Source organism: Lissotriton helveticus, chromosome 9 (genome assembly GCF_964261635.1).
Source record: "Lissotriton helveticus chromosome 9, aLisHel1.1, whole genome shotgun sequence".
NCBI lineage: Eukaryota > Metazoa > Chordata > Amphibia > Caudata > Salamandridae > Lissotriton > Lissotriton helveticus.
This window is the reverse complement of record NC_136070.1, coordinates 1285027941-1285046460: the sequence shown is the minus strand read 5'-3', so window position 1 is coordinate 1285046460 and position 18520 is coordinate 1285027941. Positions and strand designations below refer to the sequence as shown.

At 47.9% G+C, this 18520-nt stretch overlaps 1 protein-coding gene across 2 annotated transcripts in view; it reads right to left on the bottom strand.

Moving 5' to 3' along the window:
- LOC144782495 (semaphorin-3A-like) overlaps positions 1–18520 on the bottom strand; it is a 267163-nt gene that overhangs the window by 34002 nt on the left and 214641 nt on the right. Inside the window, exons 11-16 of one of the 2 annotated variants that reach the window (XM_078661881.1) lie at positions 12934–13078; positions 11599–11818; positions 7560–7648; positions 7430–7471; positions 3960–4117; positions 963–1024 (exon numbers count right to left, since the gene is read on the bottom strand). In XM_078661881.1, coding sequence (XP_078518007.1) covers positions 963–1024; positions 3960–4117; positions 7430–7471; positions 7560–7648; positions 11599–11818; positions 12934–13078 — 716 coding nt within the window. The remainder of the gene's footprint in view (positions 1–962; positions 1025–3959; positions 4118–7429; positions 7472–7559; positions 7649–11598; positions 11819–12933; positions 13079–18520) is intronic. The other variant, XM_078661882.1, reaches the window with a different exon arrangement.

Below are 18520 nucleotides of genomic sequence, written 5' to 3'. Positions count from 1 at the left end.
AAAAATGAACGCGGCAAGCGATGAATAGGCTCATAACTGCGATGACACCATAGCATAGGAAATAGTTCTGGTGGAAGTGTGTGCATGGTAAATACTGCATCTGGGCACAATGTGTGCATGGTATACACTGCATCTATGCTCAGTGTGTGCATACTGTAAGTGTGTACATGGTATACACCGCATCTGTGCAAAGTGTGTACATAGTGCAAGTATGTACATTGTATACACTGCATCTGTGCACTGTGTGCGCTTTGTGTTACTGTGTACGTGATAGACACTTCACCTGAGCACCTGGGGCCTCATTTAAGAGAAATGACGCATCACTGCGTGAAAGGAGCGATGCGTCACTTCTCAGTGCGCACTCTTTGCGACATACCTGATGCGTCATATTCAATGTATGACGCATCATGTCGCAAGGAGTTACAGATACATCAGTATTTCTGACGTATCTGTATGGCGCAAAAGTGACGCATTGCTGGAGTGTGTCACAAAAGTGACGCAACTCCAGCAATGTATCCTTTCACATGGGCAAGCCCCATGTGAAAGGGCCTGCTTCAGTCTTACGCCTGCTGTGAGGTAGGCATAAGATATTGACGCATTTGCGTCCTAGAAGTGGCGCAGTAAAATCTTGTAGATTTCACTGCGTCACTTCTATTACCCTTTCTTGCGTCAGAACGCCCCCCTGCATACATTATACCTGGCGCAGGTATAATGTGGCGCAGGGGTTTACAAAGTGATGCATCTACCTAGATGCCTTACTTTGTAAATATGGTGCAACAAGGCACATTTTTCACGCCGCTGGTGCGTCACTAAAAGTGACGCAACGGCTGTGTAAAAGTGACGCACGGCCTCATAAATAAGGCCCCTTGGGTACATAGCGTGAGAGTGTAATGGTGCACAATACCCAGCCATCCCTTCGAGCAGTGGGTGGTGACGTCACGGTGCCTCGGTCCGGCTCTCACCTCCGTGTTTGAAGCACTCCATCAGGGGGTCTGCGCTTCCACTAATGTCACGAGTGCTGCGCCTGCAAAGACGAAAGCAAAGAAGAAATCACGTCATTTATTAGAGTCCTTTGTTTATAACAAGTCATCTCTGAACGGCAAGGAGTCAGACATCATCACACTCCTCAGCAGACACCCCTACAAGGATCCCTAGAGCTGTCCTCTGTGTGCACCTCTGTGCTGGACTCATCTGCTGGTACTTCACGTCACCTTTATCACAACATGACCACTAGCTGCTGCGATGGGAGGCGTGCACGTCTGATGCGTTGCTGATGTCTGTAGGTGTATTGTGTCCTGCTGCTACATATAGGTTGAACATCCTATCAATTCTCTTTTACATTTTTCCTCTTTTAAAAAAACTCACTATTAACTGGCATAAAGTAAGACTAAATATTCTGAAGTATGAAAGGCACAGAAGCTGGAGTCACGTGGTGGGCTCTTTCTTTGCCACTCCCACTTGAACCACAGCCCAACAAGACTAGGGCAACATTCAGAGGTTGGCAAAAGTGAGCATCTGCTGTGCAACATCTGGGGTTACCAGGGTATTTGATGGGCTGTGTCTGAACCTCCCTGTATCCACCCTTCCCCTGCAAGGGTTGATTCTGTGTCACATGTGTTGGCCTCATCATGGCCCGGACGTGCTCAACGGCGAGACTCCATGAACCCATAGGTTTGGTGCACGTACCACATGGCTAATATGCCGGGACACACGTAGTGAATTGCGCAACTCACCGTGATTGCATGCAGTACATACTGAACAGTCAATACTACTTGTTCAGTATCATACTTTTGTTTTACCCCCGTGTTTTTCATGTTTTTTCACATATTTGCACTTTATCTCTGCAGTAGCTGAACTATCCAACCCTGAAGAAGGCTGTGACACTTTTTAGGTCCTTCTGGCCGAAACATGTTGGTCTACTCTTCTACACATTTGTCTCTAATGTCGGCACTTGTGTTATCAGCTCCTCACTGTTTTTAATCCTGACACCGGGTAGCTGAATAAAGTGACATATAGCTAACCCTGTAGCCAGTTTTAAACTTTCACATTACAGCACTGCACTCTCTTTTTATACACACGCCAAGCTCACATAGGGGTTTAGTACACACTGTGTGACTCAACGAAAACATCCCTGAGCTCCTCCCTCGTACAGTGGGGGTTGTAGCCCACACGAAGTCTAGGTCTTTCATGCGAGGAGGCACCCCCATGATGAAGCATGAGACCTCTGGTGTGTGAGGGGAACCGTCCTGAAAAGGGAAACCCCCCCGTCCTGCATGACAGTTCACATTCAAACGGTTAACTAACCTCCTCTTAATCCGGACCCGTGGCTCTTTTCTTGTGTGTTATTATGTTGGTGGGGAGTTAGCTCACGCAGGTCCTTAAAACTCCTAAAGTCCTCAAGTGTATTGATTCTGATCAGCCAATACCTAAGATGTATTGCTTTTATTTCACATTTTTCTGTAGCGTGACCCAATCAGGTTGTCAATGCGCTTTACTATTAAAACAATTTTGGGACATTGGAGTATCTTTACAGGGAAAGTGGAGAAAAAATGGCAAATTTTAAATATTAATATAGATCAGCAGCCCTTGGAGGGAGCAAGCAGGAAATGACGTATTAAACAGTCGCGCGAGGATACGCAATGTGCCGTATATTAGCTGCCCTGAGAGGGGGTCAAGCAGGAAATGACGTATTAAATGGGAGAGAGGAGGGCAGGAGAGGAGAACCAATGAATGGATAGAGGAGTGAATGAGCCCAGGAGAGGGAGGAGGGCTGGTGTGGAGGGAGTAGAGAGAGGGGTGTTAATGGAGAAGATTGCAGGAGATGTGGGGAAGAGAGGAAAGGGGCACCAAACAGGTATTGATAACACAAAGTTCAAATGCGAAGAAGAAGAGTCGAGTCCAGACGTGTCAACTTGTAACAACAAATTAACAACACAAGAGCAGAATTGGGTATTTTACCGGACATGGGAGGAATTTTAATTACGCTGCGAAATTCACAATGTTGCATTATGCAATTTGACAGTTTTTTCTGAGTGAGAAGCGCCTCGCATGAAGACGCCTCATGGGGGACAGAGGGAGGCGGCTCTGAGAGACAATGTCTGCCTCTGAGTAGGCCTGGGCAGTAAATTCTGTTCCGCTCACGGAATTTGTGGAATTTGGGAAATGTCGCGTTCCGCGGAGAACGCGAAATTGCCCAATTTTTTGCTTGTTCGTGTTCTCAAAATCCGTGTTCGCAAGATATTTTCCCCCGAGCACGCAAACAGCGATTGCGAACAGTAAAAAAGCATCGCGAACAAGCAATTTCGCGAAGATTTGAGTAACGTGATTATGTAAATTCTGCCCACCCCTACCGCTGAGGCTTGTTGTGTTTGAGTCAGTTTCCTGCAGAACCTTGTGAGTTTTTTTTCCCTACGTTGAGGTGCACTCAGGTTAAAAAAATAAGTTATTTTAGATCTCAGCAAACAAAGTTTCACTACAAAACCATGTTCCACAACATTTTAATGTAATTCTTCTAAAATTCATGAGAAAAAAATGATAATATTTTGCACAACCCTCGCTTCACACACAACATTAAAACACAAGTGGCACAGTTTACATGACAGATTACACTCATTATTCTGCACAATATCCAGAACAATACATCTAGTCCATGTTCAGATGCTCGCCCTCCCCGCCTCTGCAGCAAGTCTCAGCGCCTCCAAACACTCCCCTCTCAGGCGCTTTTTATAAATCTGGTGGGGTTTCTATGTCCCCGTTCTCTCCTAATCCCCCTCGACTCATCAAATCTTGAATGTCAAATCTAGAACAAATCCAGGGTGTTGAGCCTCCACTTAGAAGGACTTCTCAAGACAATCCTAGTGCAAAGGGCCTTGCTGTAGTCTCATTCTAGCCTGTGCTCTCCTCTGCTTCACCCCTCTCAGTAAGGATGACTGTATGTTACAGCGCCTGGAGGGACTCACCTTTGGGGGATAGGCACATACCGGCTGCACGAAGCGCCGTCCCAGGTGCAGTACGGATCCCTGGCCAGGCAGCACTCGGCGCACACCTTCCCGTACATCTCGCACTGGTGGACGGCCAGCTGGGAGAGACCACTACTGGACGCGGCGTAGAGCCAGTGCTGGGGAAAGAAACACACAGGATGAAGCCTATAGAGCCAAGACATTCACCAACCTAGCACGTCTGGAGATGGGTTCGCCTGTGCAATAACAGAATCTAGCAACATCTAGGAAAAGGCTGGGCTAATCATCTGACAGAATCTAGGAACTTCTGGGGAAGTGTTGGCCATCTGTGCCCCTGACAGAATCTAGGACCTTCTGGAGAAGTGCTGGCCACCTGTGCCCCTGACAGAATCTAGAACCTTCTGGAGAAGCGTTTGCCGCCTGTGCCCCTAACAGAATGCCCTGACAGAATCTAGGACCTTCTGGAGAAGCGTTGGCCGCCCGTGCCCCTGACAGAATCTAGGACCTTCGGGAGAAGCGCTGGCCACCTGTGCCCCTGACAGAATCTAGGACCTTCTGGAGAAGTGCTGGCCACCTGAGCCCCTGACAGAATCTAGGACCTTCGGGAGAAGTGCTGGCCACCTGTGCCCCTGACAGAATCTAGGACCTTCTGGAGAAGCGTTGGCCGCCTGTGCCCTTGACAGAATCTAGAACCTTCTGGAGGGGACTGGCCTATGCATCTGGCACAGCACCATCCAGGGGAGGACTATATTTATGGCGGTGCCATATTGCTGATATGTACCAAAAACCTGACTAAGGGCACCACGTCATTCACTCTGCCCAGGTCATCTACCTCCCTGGAGGCCACTCTGCCTCTGACCCCGTGGGGGGTTTATTTGTAGTTGCCTGTGGGCTCCAGTGGGGTGGTCAAGCCCCGGGAGTGCTCCTAGTGGAAATGTGGAAACTACAATTTAAAACCTATTGTGTATACAAATAAAACACCATGAAACATGGGGCACCCCATTCCTTGCCACCCTTGAGGGACACTTTTGTCAGCTCTCCAGGGGATCCACCTTCCAGAGTCTAGGCACTAGAAGGAAACTGAGAGAATGCAGAAGTCTAGGAGATGTTGGAGTTCACCAGCTTGTGTGCGCCCGCTCACCCATTGGGAAGCACTGGTCCCAGTCCCTTCCCATAGGACCGTGAACCTGTGGCGTGTTGGCCACGTGTCCACAGCACAGGTTCAGTCGAAGAATGAACAGGTTCTTCGAGTCAGATTCCATGATTCGCAGACTGGTAAATTACAACTTTAGCTCGTCTTTCTGCCACGTGCACAAAAAAATACTGAGCCTGATTTAGAAATGCATCATTAATTGTATGTATGTGTGGGAAGAGGTGTGGCGCCGCGGCTAGGGTGACTGACTCTGGAATCTGGGGATCGATCGCCGGCGGCAGGTTAGCCCAGCACCATGTGACTCTGGGCAATAACTTGCTTAATCTTCCCGACGGCCCCCAGCGCCTAGAGACCCTTATGGGTGGTTGTGCGCTTTACAAATATGGATTATTATTATGGTTGAAAATGTCTTCATTTACATCTACCAGGAAGTCACAAAAGGAATCCTGGTGGGGTAGATGGATTTACTTCCGTGGATTTCTCTGACATCAATTTGGAGATTTCTACAGCAGTAAATCCCCCGCGAGGGGTGGGAAGTGGGAGGAACAAGGGGCGGGTTGTCTTGTAGTTAGTGGACCCCCCACAAACGGATGTTTCTGAGCATTCACAAACTGAAATCTGACGTCTTCCAATCTTGGAAAAGGTCAGACATTTACTCAACTCCCAGGATGTGAAGGGGAATGGATCAGACCCAGGGTCTGGGGACAGTGTCAGTGTAGAGGGAAAGGGTTTCTCCCTGGTAGAAAAACAAGAGAACTTTTTCACTTCTGATTTCACTGTTGATTGTGAAGAATCTACCTGATGAGCTGCTATGGGCACAACTCTGTCCGCAGCCACTGCAGGGCCTGGACTCCACTGAGACGCTGTTTAGCTGTACCGACGCCAACCCTCTGGCTCAGGAGGCCCCTGGGCTCAGGGTAAACACTCAGAAAATGGCTGTAGTGTAGTTACCAGCGGTGGGCAACAATTTCTGACCAGCCTGGGAAGTTTTTGGAGTTTTGGCCGGAATTCTGGCCAGATTCCACCAACCGCCATATGGTGGAGGTTTTTTTTGCACGAGGCTCGCTAAAAGTGAGTTGACAAGCACGAGTGAGATTTGGCCTCCTCTAGTGCGATCTTTGGTCGCTAGGAGGGCATCTGGCCAGATTTCCTGGTTGCGACCATTTGTGGTCAGAAAACTGACGCTCATGTACCAAATCAACTCAAGTGGCGGCAAACTCGACTCAAGAAGCAGCGACCTCTGGCACGCCACTTATTGCTGTTTACGCAGATTTTTCAGAGGAGCATGAGCCCTTAATGCAAAAAATCAGTGGGCCCGATTCACAGAATGAACTTAAGACTCAATCCTAAACTTACTACTATTTTGGCATTCACGGAATGAACTTACTACTTTTGGTATTCACAGAAGTTAGGATTTTGTCTTAAGTCTGTCTTAAGTCTGTCTTAAGACAAACTTAAGACAAAATCCTAACTTCTGTGAATACCAAAATAGTAGTAAGTTTAGGATTGAGTCTTAAATTCATTCTGTGAATCGGGCCCAGTGTGAGCAGCTCAACATGCCAAATGCTGCCCGTTTATGGAACTCTGCGGAATCTCACTGAGTTTTCATGTAACTGAACAGAATCCCAAGGAGTGAAACTCCGGCAATTCCATCCACCCCTAGTAGTTACCCGTTTCAGCTCGCAGTACACGTGCAGCAGGGTCTGCAGCCACTGCACACTGAGAGCAGGACACACCTGACCAGATGAGACTAACCCAGTGCTTAATGGGTGCTGGTGCTCGCCGGTGCTCGGCTCCACACTTATTTCATTATATCGGCTATTTATGGCAGTCCACCACATGGTGGCGCCGTCTGTCTATTTTAAGCATCAGGAGACAATTTAACATTGCAAAATACATAAATAACAATAACAGCAGCACCTCCAACTCATTCTTGCAGCTGTGGGTGGCCAGGAGCAGTCCATATTATCACATCCGCACATCGACACTTCTTTTTACACTAATTAAGCTCTGGACTAACCACACCTGTTGTCCTCCTGCCTCATTGACCTGGCTACGTGTGCCTTGTGTACAGTTTTTGTCAGGTGAACATGTACACACGCCATCACTCTCACATACGAGCTCACTGACACAAACACACTATACCTCTCACATACATGCGCACTTTCACTTACGCTCTTCTGAGGGAGTAAAGTAAATGTTGAAGCTGAACAGGTAGAAAGAAAGGGGTGAAGACACAAATACTCACTTCTCTCACTTATTCTGGGAGGCGGAGATCACCACAACCTCCCTGCATTACACCCTGGACCCCTCTTACCTTTTTCCTGTCCAAGGACAGTGAAGAGATCGCAGATCTGTCCTGAAACAGAGAGAGACACCCTTAAACCACCGCATGTGACTGATCGACCGAGCTGACGTCAGTAACAGGCAGAGAGTGGTGTATTTACCTGGAACACCTCAAACTCCTCCAGAAACAGCTCCTGCATCTCCTGGTTGGCACCGGGCAGGAGGGCGGACTTGAAGAGCCGCCCATTGTCTGCAGGAAAGGAGGAGAGAGGCGTTAGCATCACGAGGCACTGTTCACTTCATCAGGGAGCAGAGACCTTACACCGTTGGGAGAAGTTGGCCTGGCATATGCTGTCCACTAGTTATGGTGGGCACCTTGTACCAGTCCAAACAGCCCCTTAAAGGTGAAAGGTTAAAGACAACCTTTATTGAAAGCTATCCTAGTGGTAGCTGTGGAGAGCAGCCTTCAGGCTAAGTCCTGAAGCAATGTAAAGCAGTTTGTTTTACCAGTCTATAATCTCATGAATGACCAAATGAAAGGAGAACCACACCAGGTATATATATAAAATATATGTATTTATTCTAAACACAACCCTCTAGTCTCTTTATGAGGCTAGAGGTCAAAGCACATCTGTACACTTAATAGCACACAGTAAATTAGCACAATATACATTGAGCCCTAGGGGCGTACCAAACCATATATCAAACAAGTTGTATAAGAACCACGACTTGACTAGACACAAGGCCTAGAGCCTGTAGAAGTGCTGAGGCTACCAGGAACCACCCATGGTGGTGACACAGGGGACCCACGGGGACGCGTGCAGTGTGAGAACACAGCCGCGAATCACCGTTAACTTCAATGGGGGAAGTCACGGTTGGAAATTTAAAGATAAGGGACAATTGGAGAGGACTTTGAGCAAACCCCTTTAGACTTAAGGGGTTCTAGGGCCAACACCCACGGGAGCACTGGAGTTCTCGAGTTACCTCACCCAGGTAAGCTGAGTGCATAGGTGTCTTTTGGTGTTGGGAATCGTTGTTGATTTCAATGGCGATCTGCTGCAAAGTGCTGCTGCCGTCGAAGAGGAAAGTGTCTGCTGTGATCCAAGCCTGGATCGAAGATGTGAAGAACCTGAAAGCAGAGGGGACAGATTCTGGGTCACTAGCCAGTGACCAGGGGCACGATAGTTGAATGCCCACAGATGTCGGGTGCTTCAGGTGAGAAGAGGTGAAGCTTGACTCTTCAGCCACGAGGATCAGGAGGCGTCGACAATGACCAGGAGCTGGATTCGAGCAGTCCCACAAAGGATGTCGAGTGCTGCGGTGTTGGTGCCCGGATTGGACCCAACTAGCCTTGGCAACAGCAACCCATGCTGAAAGGAGAAAGCTGCTTCGGTGTAGACCAGCAAGGTCCGAGGGACTCACCATGCGGTGGGAAGTCAGGGCACGTCTGGAGCAACTAGGGAAGCTCAAGGAAAATAGGAGTTGCCTTCACAGGGACCCACCAGTCGACAGACCAGGGATCACGAAGGGGCCTTGAGCAGAAACACTCAGAACTGGCTCACAGAACACTTGTGGAGTGTAGGCCAGCAATCTTCGGTGTAAAAGGTGCTCCAGGCTTGGGCTACAAGTAATCCAAAGCACAGCCTCAAAGAATGTTGAGAAGCTGATGCACTTGCAAATGTGCACGGTGTCCAGGAGTCCCGGTTTCACGTCACTCACGAGGACTGCGGATCTCCACTTTGCTGGTGACTCGGGTCGGCCTCTGGGAAGTCTGGAAATCCACCTCCTGGGCTGCAATTACTTTGGAGTCCAGCGGGAGCTTCGGAGATGCAGGCTGGCAAATGCTTTGTTGGTGCCTGCCAAGCAGGGGAGTAACTCCTTTACTCCAAGGGAGATTCTTCAGGCATCTAATCGTGTAGATCATCGAAGTTCCAGGACATCTGTAGCAGAGTTTCGTCCAGGTGTATTCTAAAGTCCTGTAGTCAGGGGTTTCTTACTTATACCCAAGGAAGGGGTTGGACTTACTCTGGAGACCCACCTATGGGAGGGTTTGGAAAGAGGGGTGGCTACACACTCATTTCCTTTGTCCAATTTCGCACCAGAGATGGGGCTGATAGACCCTACAACCGGTTTGAACTGGACTATGCACAGTGACACCAAATGTGCCCCAAGTGCAGACTTCAAAGCACTCCTGGAGTGCACCCACCCAGCCCCAATCCACTAAGGCCTATCTTGGCGGTAGTAACACCTCCCTGTGACAGGAAACCTATTGTCCAGGCCTCCCCTGACGGAGTTTCGGTGAGTAGCAGGAGGCCAGACTCGTGTCTGTGGCTGCAGCATCCATTTTGTGATGCCAGGGCTCTTTTAAACTATTACCGGTTAGACTAGTGTGTACATGTCTCTCCCTCTAGAAGGGTGGAATTCTACCCCCGCCTCCAGGACTGGTGGGGGGTATGATTCCAAAGTGTTTGACACCAAACACGACATGTTTCCGTGCAGCCATCTCAAAGTTATCATTTACAGCGAGGTTATAATGCACATAAGAGTATATGGTCAGGCTGCATCACAGAACAGCCCCAGAGAATAGGTTCCGAAGGCTGCAGAGGGGCCCTGCTCATGAATGGGCACCGTTTCACAAGAAACCAAGCACCCTGCCTTCAGGATTGATAAGGCCTGCCATAGGGGTGCCTGATAGGTTTCTATGTGCAGTGATTTAAGGTAGATATAGGTAACCTATAACTTAGCAAGGGGTGCATACACCACCTTACCCAGGCTGCAAGTGCAGACCTGTGGTGTCATTTTGGAAGGCTTCACAGGGGTGGCACAATACATGCTGCAGCCCCTGGTAGGCCTCTGGGGTACCTATGCCCTGAGTACCTAGTGTACCATATACTAGGAACTCACAAGGGTACCTCAGTAACCAATCTGGTATGTACCTAATGTACATGCAATCAATTTAGAGAGGGAAATAGACAGGCTGGGACCCTGGATAGCAGGGCCCCAGCCAGACTAAAGTCGAAAAACAGTGAAACACCAGCAAAAAGTGGAGGTAACCATAGGAAGCAGATCCTACCCTCCTACAACCATGGTGTAGCCCTGGCAGGTAGGCACAGAAGGCTCACAGAGGAGACACACTGCTGGCCTGGGGGTGAGTGGTCCTCAAAGAACACCTACAATAGGAGCCGCACACACTGACCACCACACAAAGTACACAGCCTTCGAACAAGTTTTGAAACAACGCAACAAGAGCCAGACTTCTGAGGTTGCCTCGGCGGGGGGTGCTGTAATTGCTAATAAAGTTAAGGCATCTTGTTGGAAGTCCGGGGTGCGGAAGAACCCTCTCTTACAAGTACTGAAGATGAGTGTAAGTAAGCAAGGAGCATGACGTCACAGTCTCGTGCAGCCACGAGGACTCCCAGTTCCGACTAGTCCTCGACAGACACACATTTGCACATTAAGAATCCGCAGGGGGTCTGACCAGAGAGTTCAAAGTGTTTGGTATACAACGTTTACAACGCAACTTTTACAACGCACTACCATTACAACGAAACTTTTACAACGCAACATCCATTACAACGCATGCATTTACAACGCAGTCATTACAACGCATGACACTACAATGCATACCATTACAACGCAGTCATTACAACGCATACCATTACAACGCAAAACTTACCATCCAATACTTACCCTACGGTTGCACCCCCTGGAGTTAGAATAGTAATTTTAACCCCTACACTATCCAACACTTTCCCTACTGTTGCACCCCCTGGAGTTAGAATAGTAATTTTAACCCCTGCACTATCCAACACTTTCCCTACTGTTGCACCCCCTGGAGTTAGAATAGTAATTTTAACCCCTTCACTATCCAACACTTACCTTATATGCAATGTAAAGAAATGCGTTGTAATAGTATGCGTTGTAAATGTAGTATGCGTTGTAGTGGAATGCGTTGTAAAGGTAGTTTCTAAGAATTCGTTGTAATGGTATGCGTTGTAATGGTGTGCGTTGTAATGGATGTTGCGGTGTAAAAAATGCGTTGTAAAGGTATGCGTTGTAAAAGTGTGCGTTGTAACGTCATACATCCAAAGTGTTTACATGTCTATGCCTACTGCGACGTCCAGGAAGGTTGACTAGCACCCCTAATGTAGATATGGGGGGGAAAGCTGGTACTCACAGCCTCTTGACAGTGCGCCTTACCTGTGCCGATGAACATGACGTCATACTGTCTGTCCACACCTTCCACCTGGTCCATCACCATCCTGGTGAACCTGTAGTCCACCCCCACGCGCACGAGCAGTGGGCGCTTGTTGATGGGGTAGACGGAGCTGTACATCAGAGGGTGGGTACGACTGAAGAACATGACGTCATCCGGGTAGTCACGCGTGGATCGGTAATGTCCACGAGTACTGCTGGGGCACTGTGGGTAAGAGCAGGCAGGGATCAGATGTGCAGGGAGAAGCAGACATTACTCAGCAACTACATGCTTGTGACACTGTGGATTACACAAGCTCTCCTCTACCCTATTGTAGATTACACATAATGTAACTTAGAGCAGGTGATGAAACGAGATTTGCATAAACATGAAAACATTCGAAGGGTATAATAAGGTACAGGTGAAAGGTGTGTTGAGGATGGAAAGTCACTCTAAGGGTGTGTTTGTGCTTCATCATATCTGTGTGTTCATCACAAGTGAACTAAAGACACAGAGACACCCAGCAGCAGAGCACACAGGTGAACTAAAGACACAGGCCTAGATGTATCAAGCCTTTTGCGGTTCTTTAAGGCCGAAATTCGCAGAATTTCGGCCTTAACGAATCACAAACGGACATTTTGCATCTTTTGGGATGTATGAGAAATTAGCAAAATAAGGAATCGCAAAAAATTGCGATTCCTTATTTGGCTTAAGCATTTAAGGAATCGCAATTTTGCGATTCCTTAAATGCCATGTATGAAGCTTTTTCAAATTGCGAATTCTGGTTAAGAAATCGCAAATTAACTCCAATTTGAGGTTGGTGTTAATTTGCGAATTCCTTTCAAAATTCACATGTGGCATGTGACACACATACATGCCCATAGGGCATGTATGTGCGCCATATGCACACACATGTAAATTTCAGGGGTGCAGCAGGGTGTCCATGAGACACCCCTGCACCCTTGAAATAATTCTCAAATTGCGATTAGCGAATTGCGAATTCGCAATTTGAGAATTATTTCGCAATCATTCCTATGGGCCTCCTGGCCCATAGGAATGAATGGGAAATTATTCCTTAATTGCGAATTCGCAACTTGCGAATTCGCAAATAAAGAACAATAAGGAATCGCAAAAAATAGCGATTTTAAACATACATCCCATTTTACGATTTCTAAATAGAGATTCGGTAAAATTCGCTATTAAGAAATCGCAAATAGGAACGATGATACCTCTAGGCCACAGCGACACTCCAGCAGCAGAGCACACAGGTGAACTAAAGACACAGCGACACTCCAGCAGCTGTGCACGCGCACACATTTCACGTCCCCATAGGCTCTCACCGTTCCCGGCCTTGGAGATGGAACGCGTCCCTGGTACGGCGTCCACTTGAAGTCCGGACTCTCCTTGTGCGCGTACCGGCCCTCGAAGGCGGACACGATGTCTTCCATCTTGTAGACACACAGAGCAGATCCACTCAGGATGTTACTGCAAGGAAACAAGGCACACAGTGCAGTTAGATGTCAGCGGGAATCTGTGGGATCAGGAACTACTTGGTGCAGGCGTGACATCAGAGCACGATCACACAGGATACAAAGAAGCCGATCAAATGTGGTGGATTCAGAGGGGTGGGTGACCGTTCGAGTGTTATCCAATCAGGAGCGGAAGAGTCTTGGGATCATTTTCATCCATTGTTTTCAAACATTAAGTAGAATCTAAACCCCTGGGAGGGGAGGGGAGAGGTCCTCTCGTGCACCGGAGCACCCTGATGTCATTACCTGATGATCTTGGCGCTACAGTTCGCCCTTCACTTCAATGACAGGAGCAGACCTCTGCAGCCTGGAGTCTCGGCGCAATGGCCAATCTGAAGAAATGATGCCTAAACTCCCCTTCTCACCTGAAGGTGGCGCTGGCCAGTTCCATGAGGACCGGTCAGAGTGAAAGCAATCGTGCAATCCTGCTGCAGAACCTTGCACTAAGGAATCATTCAGTTCACAATCCCTTTCTGGAAGAGTGTATGTTGACTCTGAGAGTGTTTATGAATAGCAAAGAAAAGAAGGCACAGACTTTGTCCAGACCCATAGTACCAATATCGACAACACTTCTCAGTTCTCATACAGCAACATACATAAATAAACCACATAACACCTTGTTAGTGGAGAAAATTGCTGCAGGTTTATTTGCATAACAAATATGCCAACATCTTACGGGCGATCCAAGGGCAGGCCAGCCCTTATGCGCATTCCGCCTGATGAGCCATATTACATCATGGCCCTCGCCAATCGGTGGTTTCCAATTTTGGGAGGGGCCACCCCTCCCATCCGTGGACCGCCAGTCCAAGCACTTACTCACGCCCCCCAGAAGGGGGGCGGAGCATTCCAGGCCGCCCCCGGTTGCTCAGGCCCACAACCACCCATAGGACTAACGGGTAAGCATGGGCGTAAAATCCGTTCCGCTCGCGGATTTTGCGGATTTTCGGTAAATTCGCAATACGCGAACTCTCGCGAACTTGCCGAAAATTCGTAAAATCCGTGCCACTTCCCCCTCACCTCCTACCCGCCCTACCACACAACACTCCACACACCGGACCTCTATCCCCCCTCGCAATACCAACAATCGCAGTAACAATTGCAATCTCGTCACTACCAAGCGCGGTACTCCCCCTTCTCCTCCTAACAACACTTCCTCCTCTCCCCCTACTCGCCTTAACACACATCTCCCCCCACATTGGACTTCTACCCCCTCTTGCAATACCACCAATCGCCCCAGACGCACCTCCAACCCGATCTCTGACCATGACGTACACACCCTTCTCCACTCTTACGACCCGGCTCCCCAAAAGCCACTAGCTACCAACAACATGTCCATCCCAACGATTATATCCAACCCCCTTAGGCAACAAAAGGATAACAACAGAGGCGCTGTCCCCAACAACCTCACTAATGTACCCCTCATTACGGAATCGTCCTCCACCCTTTGCACCCCTAGCCTTAAATGCATACTTCTCAACTGCAGATCGGCCCAAAGACATTCCACGGAGGTCGCCGACCTCATCATGTCCCGGGAACTGGACCTAGCCATTCTGACTGAAACGTGGCTGTCTGATTCCTCTACACCTATACTGGATATCCTAGTCCCTCCCAACTACTGTATCATTAGACTTGACAGGGCCATAAAGACAGGCGGTGGAATTGCCTGCATCTACAGAAGCAACCTCTCAGTCTCCAAAGTGGCCGTCCCCTCTCTTACTTCCTGTGAATACCTTTGCCTCGATATCATCAGCGAAAGCAAACCGGTATGTTCACTCCACATTATATACCACCCACCTGGGGACAATCTCTCCTTCGTCCAACAACTCATGGATACAATATCAGCCAACTCAGGACGGCAGCACACCCAAATTTTCCTTGGCGACTACAATCTCCACTGGAATGACAGCAATGACGCAGTGGTAAACAGCCTCAAAAGCTTTCTCAACGCATTTGATCTCAACCAAATATGCAATAACCCGACCCATAAGAGAGGTTCAACCCTTGACCTTATCATCTCCAAAGAGGGCGCTATTCAACTGGAGTCAATCCAACCTTGTGACTGGTCAGATCACTACATTGTCTCCTTCCTCATCAAGGAAAAAATCAGACTTAACTCAGTTCAACCCCCTAAGCACAAAGTGTGGAAAAGAGACTTGAAGAAACTCAATCCAAACTCCCTACCGCCGATCAGCTGCAATCGCCTACTTCCCCCTCCCGGCGATACAGACGTTCAACTTCTGACTGACTACTATCTCAATACTATGTCCACAATAATCAATGAGGCGGCGCCCATGCAACTAAAAAGAGTCTCGTCCAAGAAGACTTCCAACCCATGGTATGACGGTAGCCTCAATGAGGATAGACGGGCCATGCGAATGGCAGAGCGCACCTGGAGATCAGCCCCTTCTGCAGTGCACCTAAAAAGTCTAAAGATACAGAGAAACGCCTACTTCAGGAAAATAAAGCGCTCAAAAAGAAACTTCTTCAGCCTCCAACTCGCCCAAGCTAAAAACCGTCCAAAAAAACTGTTTGAGTTAGTCAGAACACAATGCAAAGAGCAACCCCAGACACCCAGCCCTATGGGCGATACTCCTTCCTGCGAAGACTTCTCTGCCTTCTTTATCCAAAAAACTGAGAGAATAAGAAGCGATCTCCTCAATGACGCTATCCTGTACTCCAACCCCCGACACACAGCAGTGCCTCAACCAAAGAACAATGCTACTTGGTCAGCCTTTGACACCTACTCCGAAGAGGAAATTGGCAGACTGCTCAACACCTTGAAACTTTCCAATCACCTCTCCGACCCCCTTCCTGCTAACGCTGTAAAGGACTTTTCTCCTTGGCTTCTCCCACTCTGGTCAAAGATTATCAATAGCTCTCTTCAACAAGGATCCATCCCCAACGCCCTCAAAGTAGGGCAAGTCACTCCGCTACTGAAAAAACCAACAGCAGACCCCACTGATCTAAACAATTACCGCCCTATTACAAACATTCCCACTCTCGCTAAACTGATGGAAAAATGTGTACAGCAACAACTGACTAAACACATAGATAAGTTTGATCTCCTAAACGCTCATCAGTCAGGCTTCCGAGCAGGGCACAGCACCGAAACTGCCATGACTCACATAGTGGACGATGCCCTCCAAATCCTAGACCAAAACGACACCTGCCTCCTCATCCTTCTGGATCTCTCCGCAGCATTCGATACAGTTAAACATGAGAACTTACTCGAACTGTTAAACACAAGAATGGGCATATCTGGGACTGTTCTAAAGTGGTTCACCTCATTCCTACACAACCGGACACAAAGATTCAAAAGCAACAACCTGCTGTCCTCTTCGGTACCTGTATCGCTAGGCGTTCCTCAAGGATCCTCCCTCTCCCCAACACTGTTCAACCTAGTTATGGAACCTCTCACTACGTTGCTACAGGCATCTAATGTGCACTTTCACATGTATGCCGACGACACCCAACTTTATCTCAAAATACAATCTCCCAAGGACATCATGCTTCTGAACACCACAATCAGAAACACCCAATCCTGGCTTTCTGAGAATCACCTCAAACTCAATGCTCTGAAGACCGAGTTCCTCCTGATCTCACCTCCCGCTAAAATATCCACGGCTCAAACATGGCTTAAGCATTTAACGGCTCTAAATGTACAGCCCATCGTAGTTGACTCCGCAAAATCTTTAGGCATAACACTGGACACCAATCTCAACATGCAGCAGCACATCAGCAAGGCAACCAAAGGAGCGAACTTTCAAATCAATACCCTGAGGAAACTCAAACCCTTCCTTCCTGCCAAAGACTTCCAAACTGCAGTACAATCTATAGTCATCCCGCACATAGATTACGGTAGCACCGCCCTCTGCGGGCTCCCCCTAACTACAACGGCACCCCTAAGAGCATCCCTTAACGCCGCAGCGAGACTCGTCATTGGCTCAAAAAAACACTCGCACATCTCCCCGGACTTTAAATCACTGAAATGGCTACCTTTTGAAGCCAGAATACAACTGAAAATCGCTTGCATGACACACAAGGCTGTGCACCGGAATTCACCCGCCTATCTCACTCAAAAGCTGACAATTTCGGGTGGCTCCCGAACTACTAGAGGCACAAACAATCTTTTGCTGAAACCTCGAAGATTTCGGAAGGAAAAAACGTATAAACGCTCCTTTTCAGGAATGGCACCCAGGATCTGGAACTCACTCCCTCCGGAAACAAGGCTCATCTCCTCCGAAACAATCTTTAAGAGGGAAGTTAAAGCGATCCTCATGGCAAAATACACATGATCTATTGCTCCGTATCACTCATGAATCTGCCTTGCAAGTCCTTCCCGACCCTGGTCTACTGTGCCACCCGTGTTTTCGAATTACTTAACTGTATACGCTCATTCTTTGTATTTTGTTATAATGTTTAATGCACATGGTTGATTATGTATATTGTTATATTGTTATATTATTGACGCACCTGGTTGACTTTGCACACTTTACCCTCTCCATCTCAACGTTCCTTACTACTCTCGCACCTGTGGGACTATACACCCTGCTCACACCTACCTCAACCTAACTGTATACGCTCACTCTTTGTATTTTGTTATAATGTTTGATGCACCTGGTTGATTATGTATATTGTTATATTGTTATATTATTGACGCACCTGGTTGACTTTGCACACTTTACCCTCTCCTTCTCAACGTTCCTTACTACTCTCGCACCTGTGGGACTATACACCCTGCTCACACCTACCTCAACTGTACCCTCCTTTAAACTCTAAATATTCTAAACACGTTTAAGCAGGTATATGCTCCTTATTATTGCACTTTATACTATTGACGCAATTGTCTGTCTATACACTGTGTACCGACACTACCTCACCTGTTATCTACCTCATGTCCTTTATCCCACCTATGTAACTAGCACCTTGTACCTAACTACCTCATATATTACTCTGTATATACGCTTTATTACTTTGTATTTTTTACCCCCATGCCCTTGTAAAGCGCTCTGATATCTGCAAAGATCTTGTTCGCGCTATATAAAAATTTCAAAATAAATAAATAAAAGCGGATTTTTTGCTTGGTCGCACTTGCCAACTAAAATACTATACAATTTCGCGGGAGTAAACACTTGCGAACACATAGATGCGGCGGGCAGCGACAATCTCGCAATTTCGAGATTGCAAAATTTGCAATTTCGCACAAGAAATCCACCAGCAGGCAGCATAAACCTTGAAAATTATGATTTTTATCAGAATAACTCCTCAGGTTGACATTTGCCTGCACTTTTTCTTTGCAAGGAGTCCATTTTGGGGGGTGGGGGTGGGAGGAAGGAAGTGCCCCACAGTCTCCAACTTCCTGTTCCTGTCCACCAGGCTCCTCCCAGTGCTTTCTTCA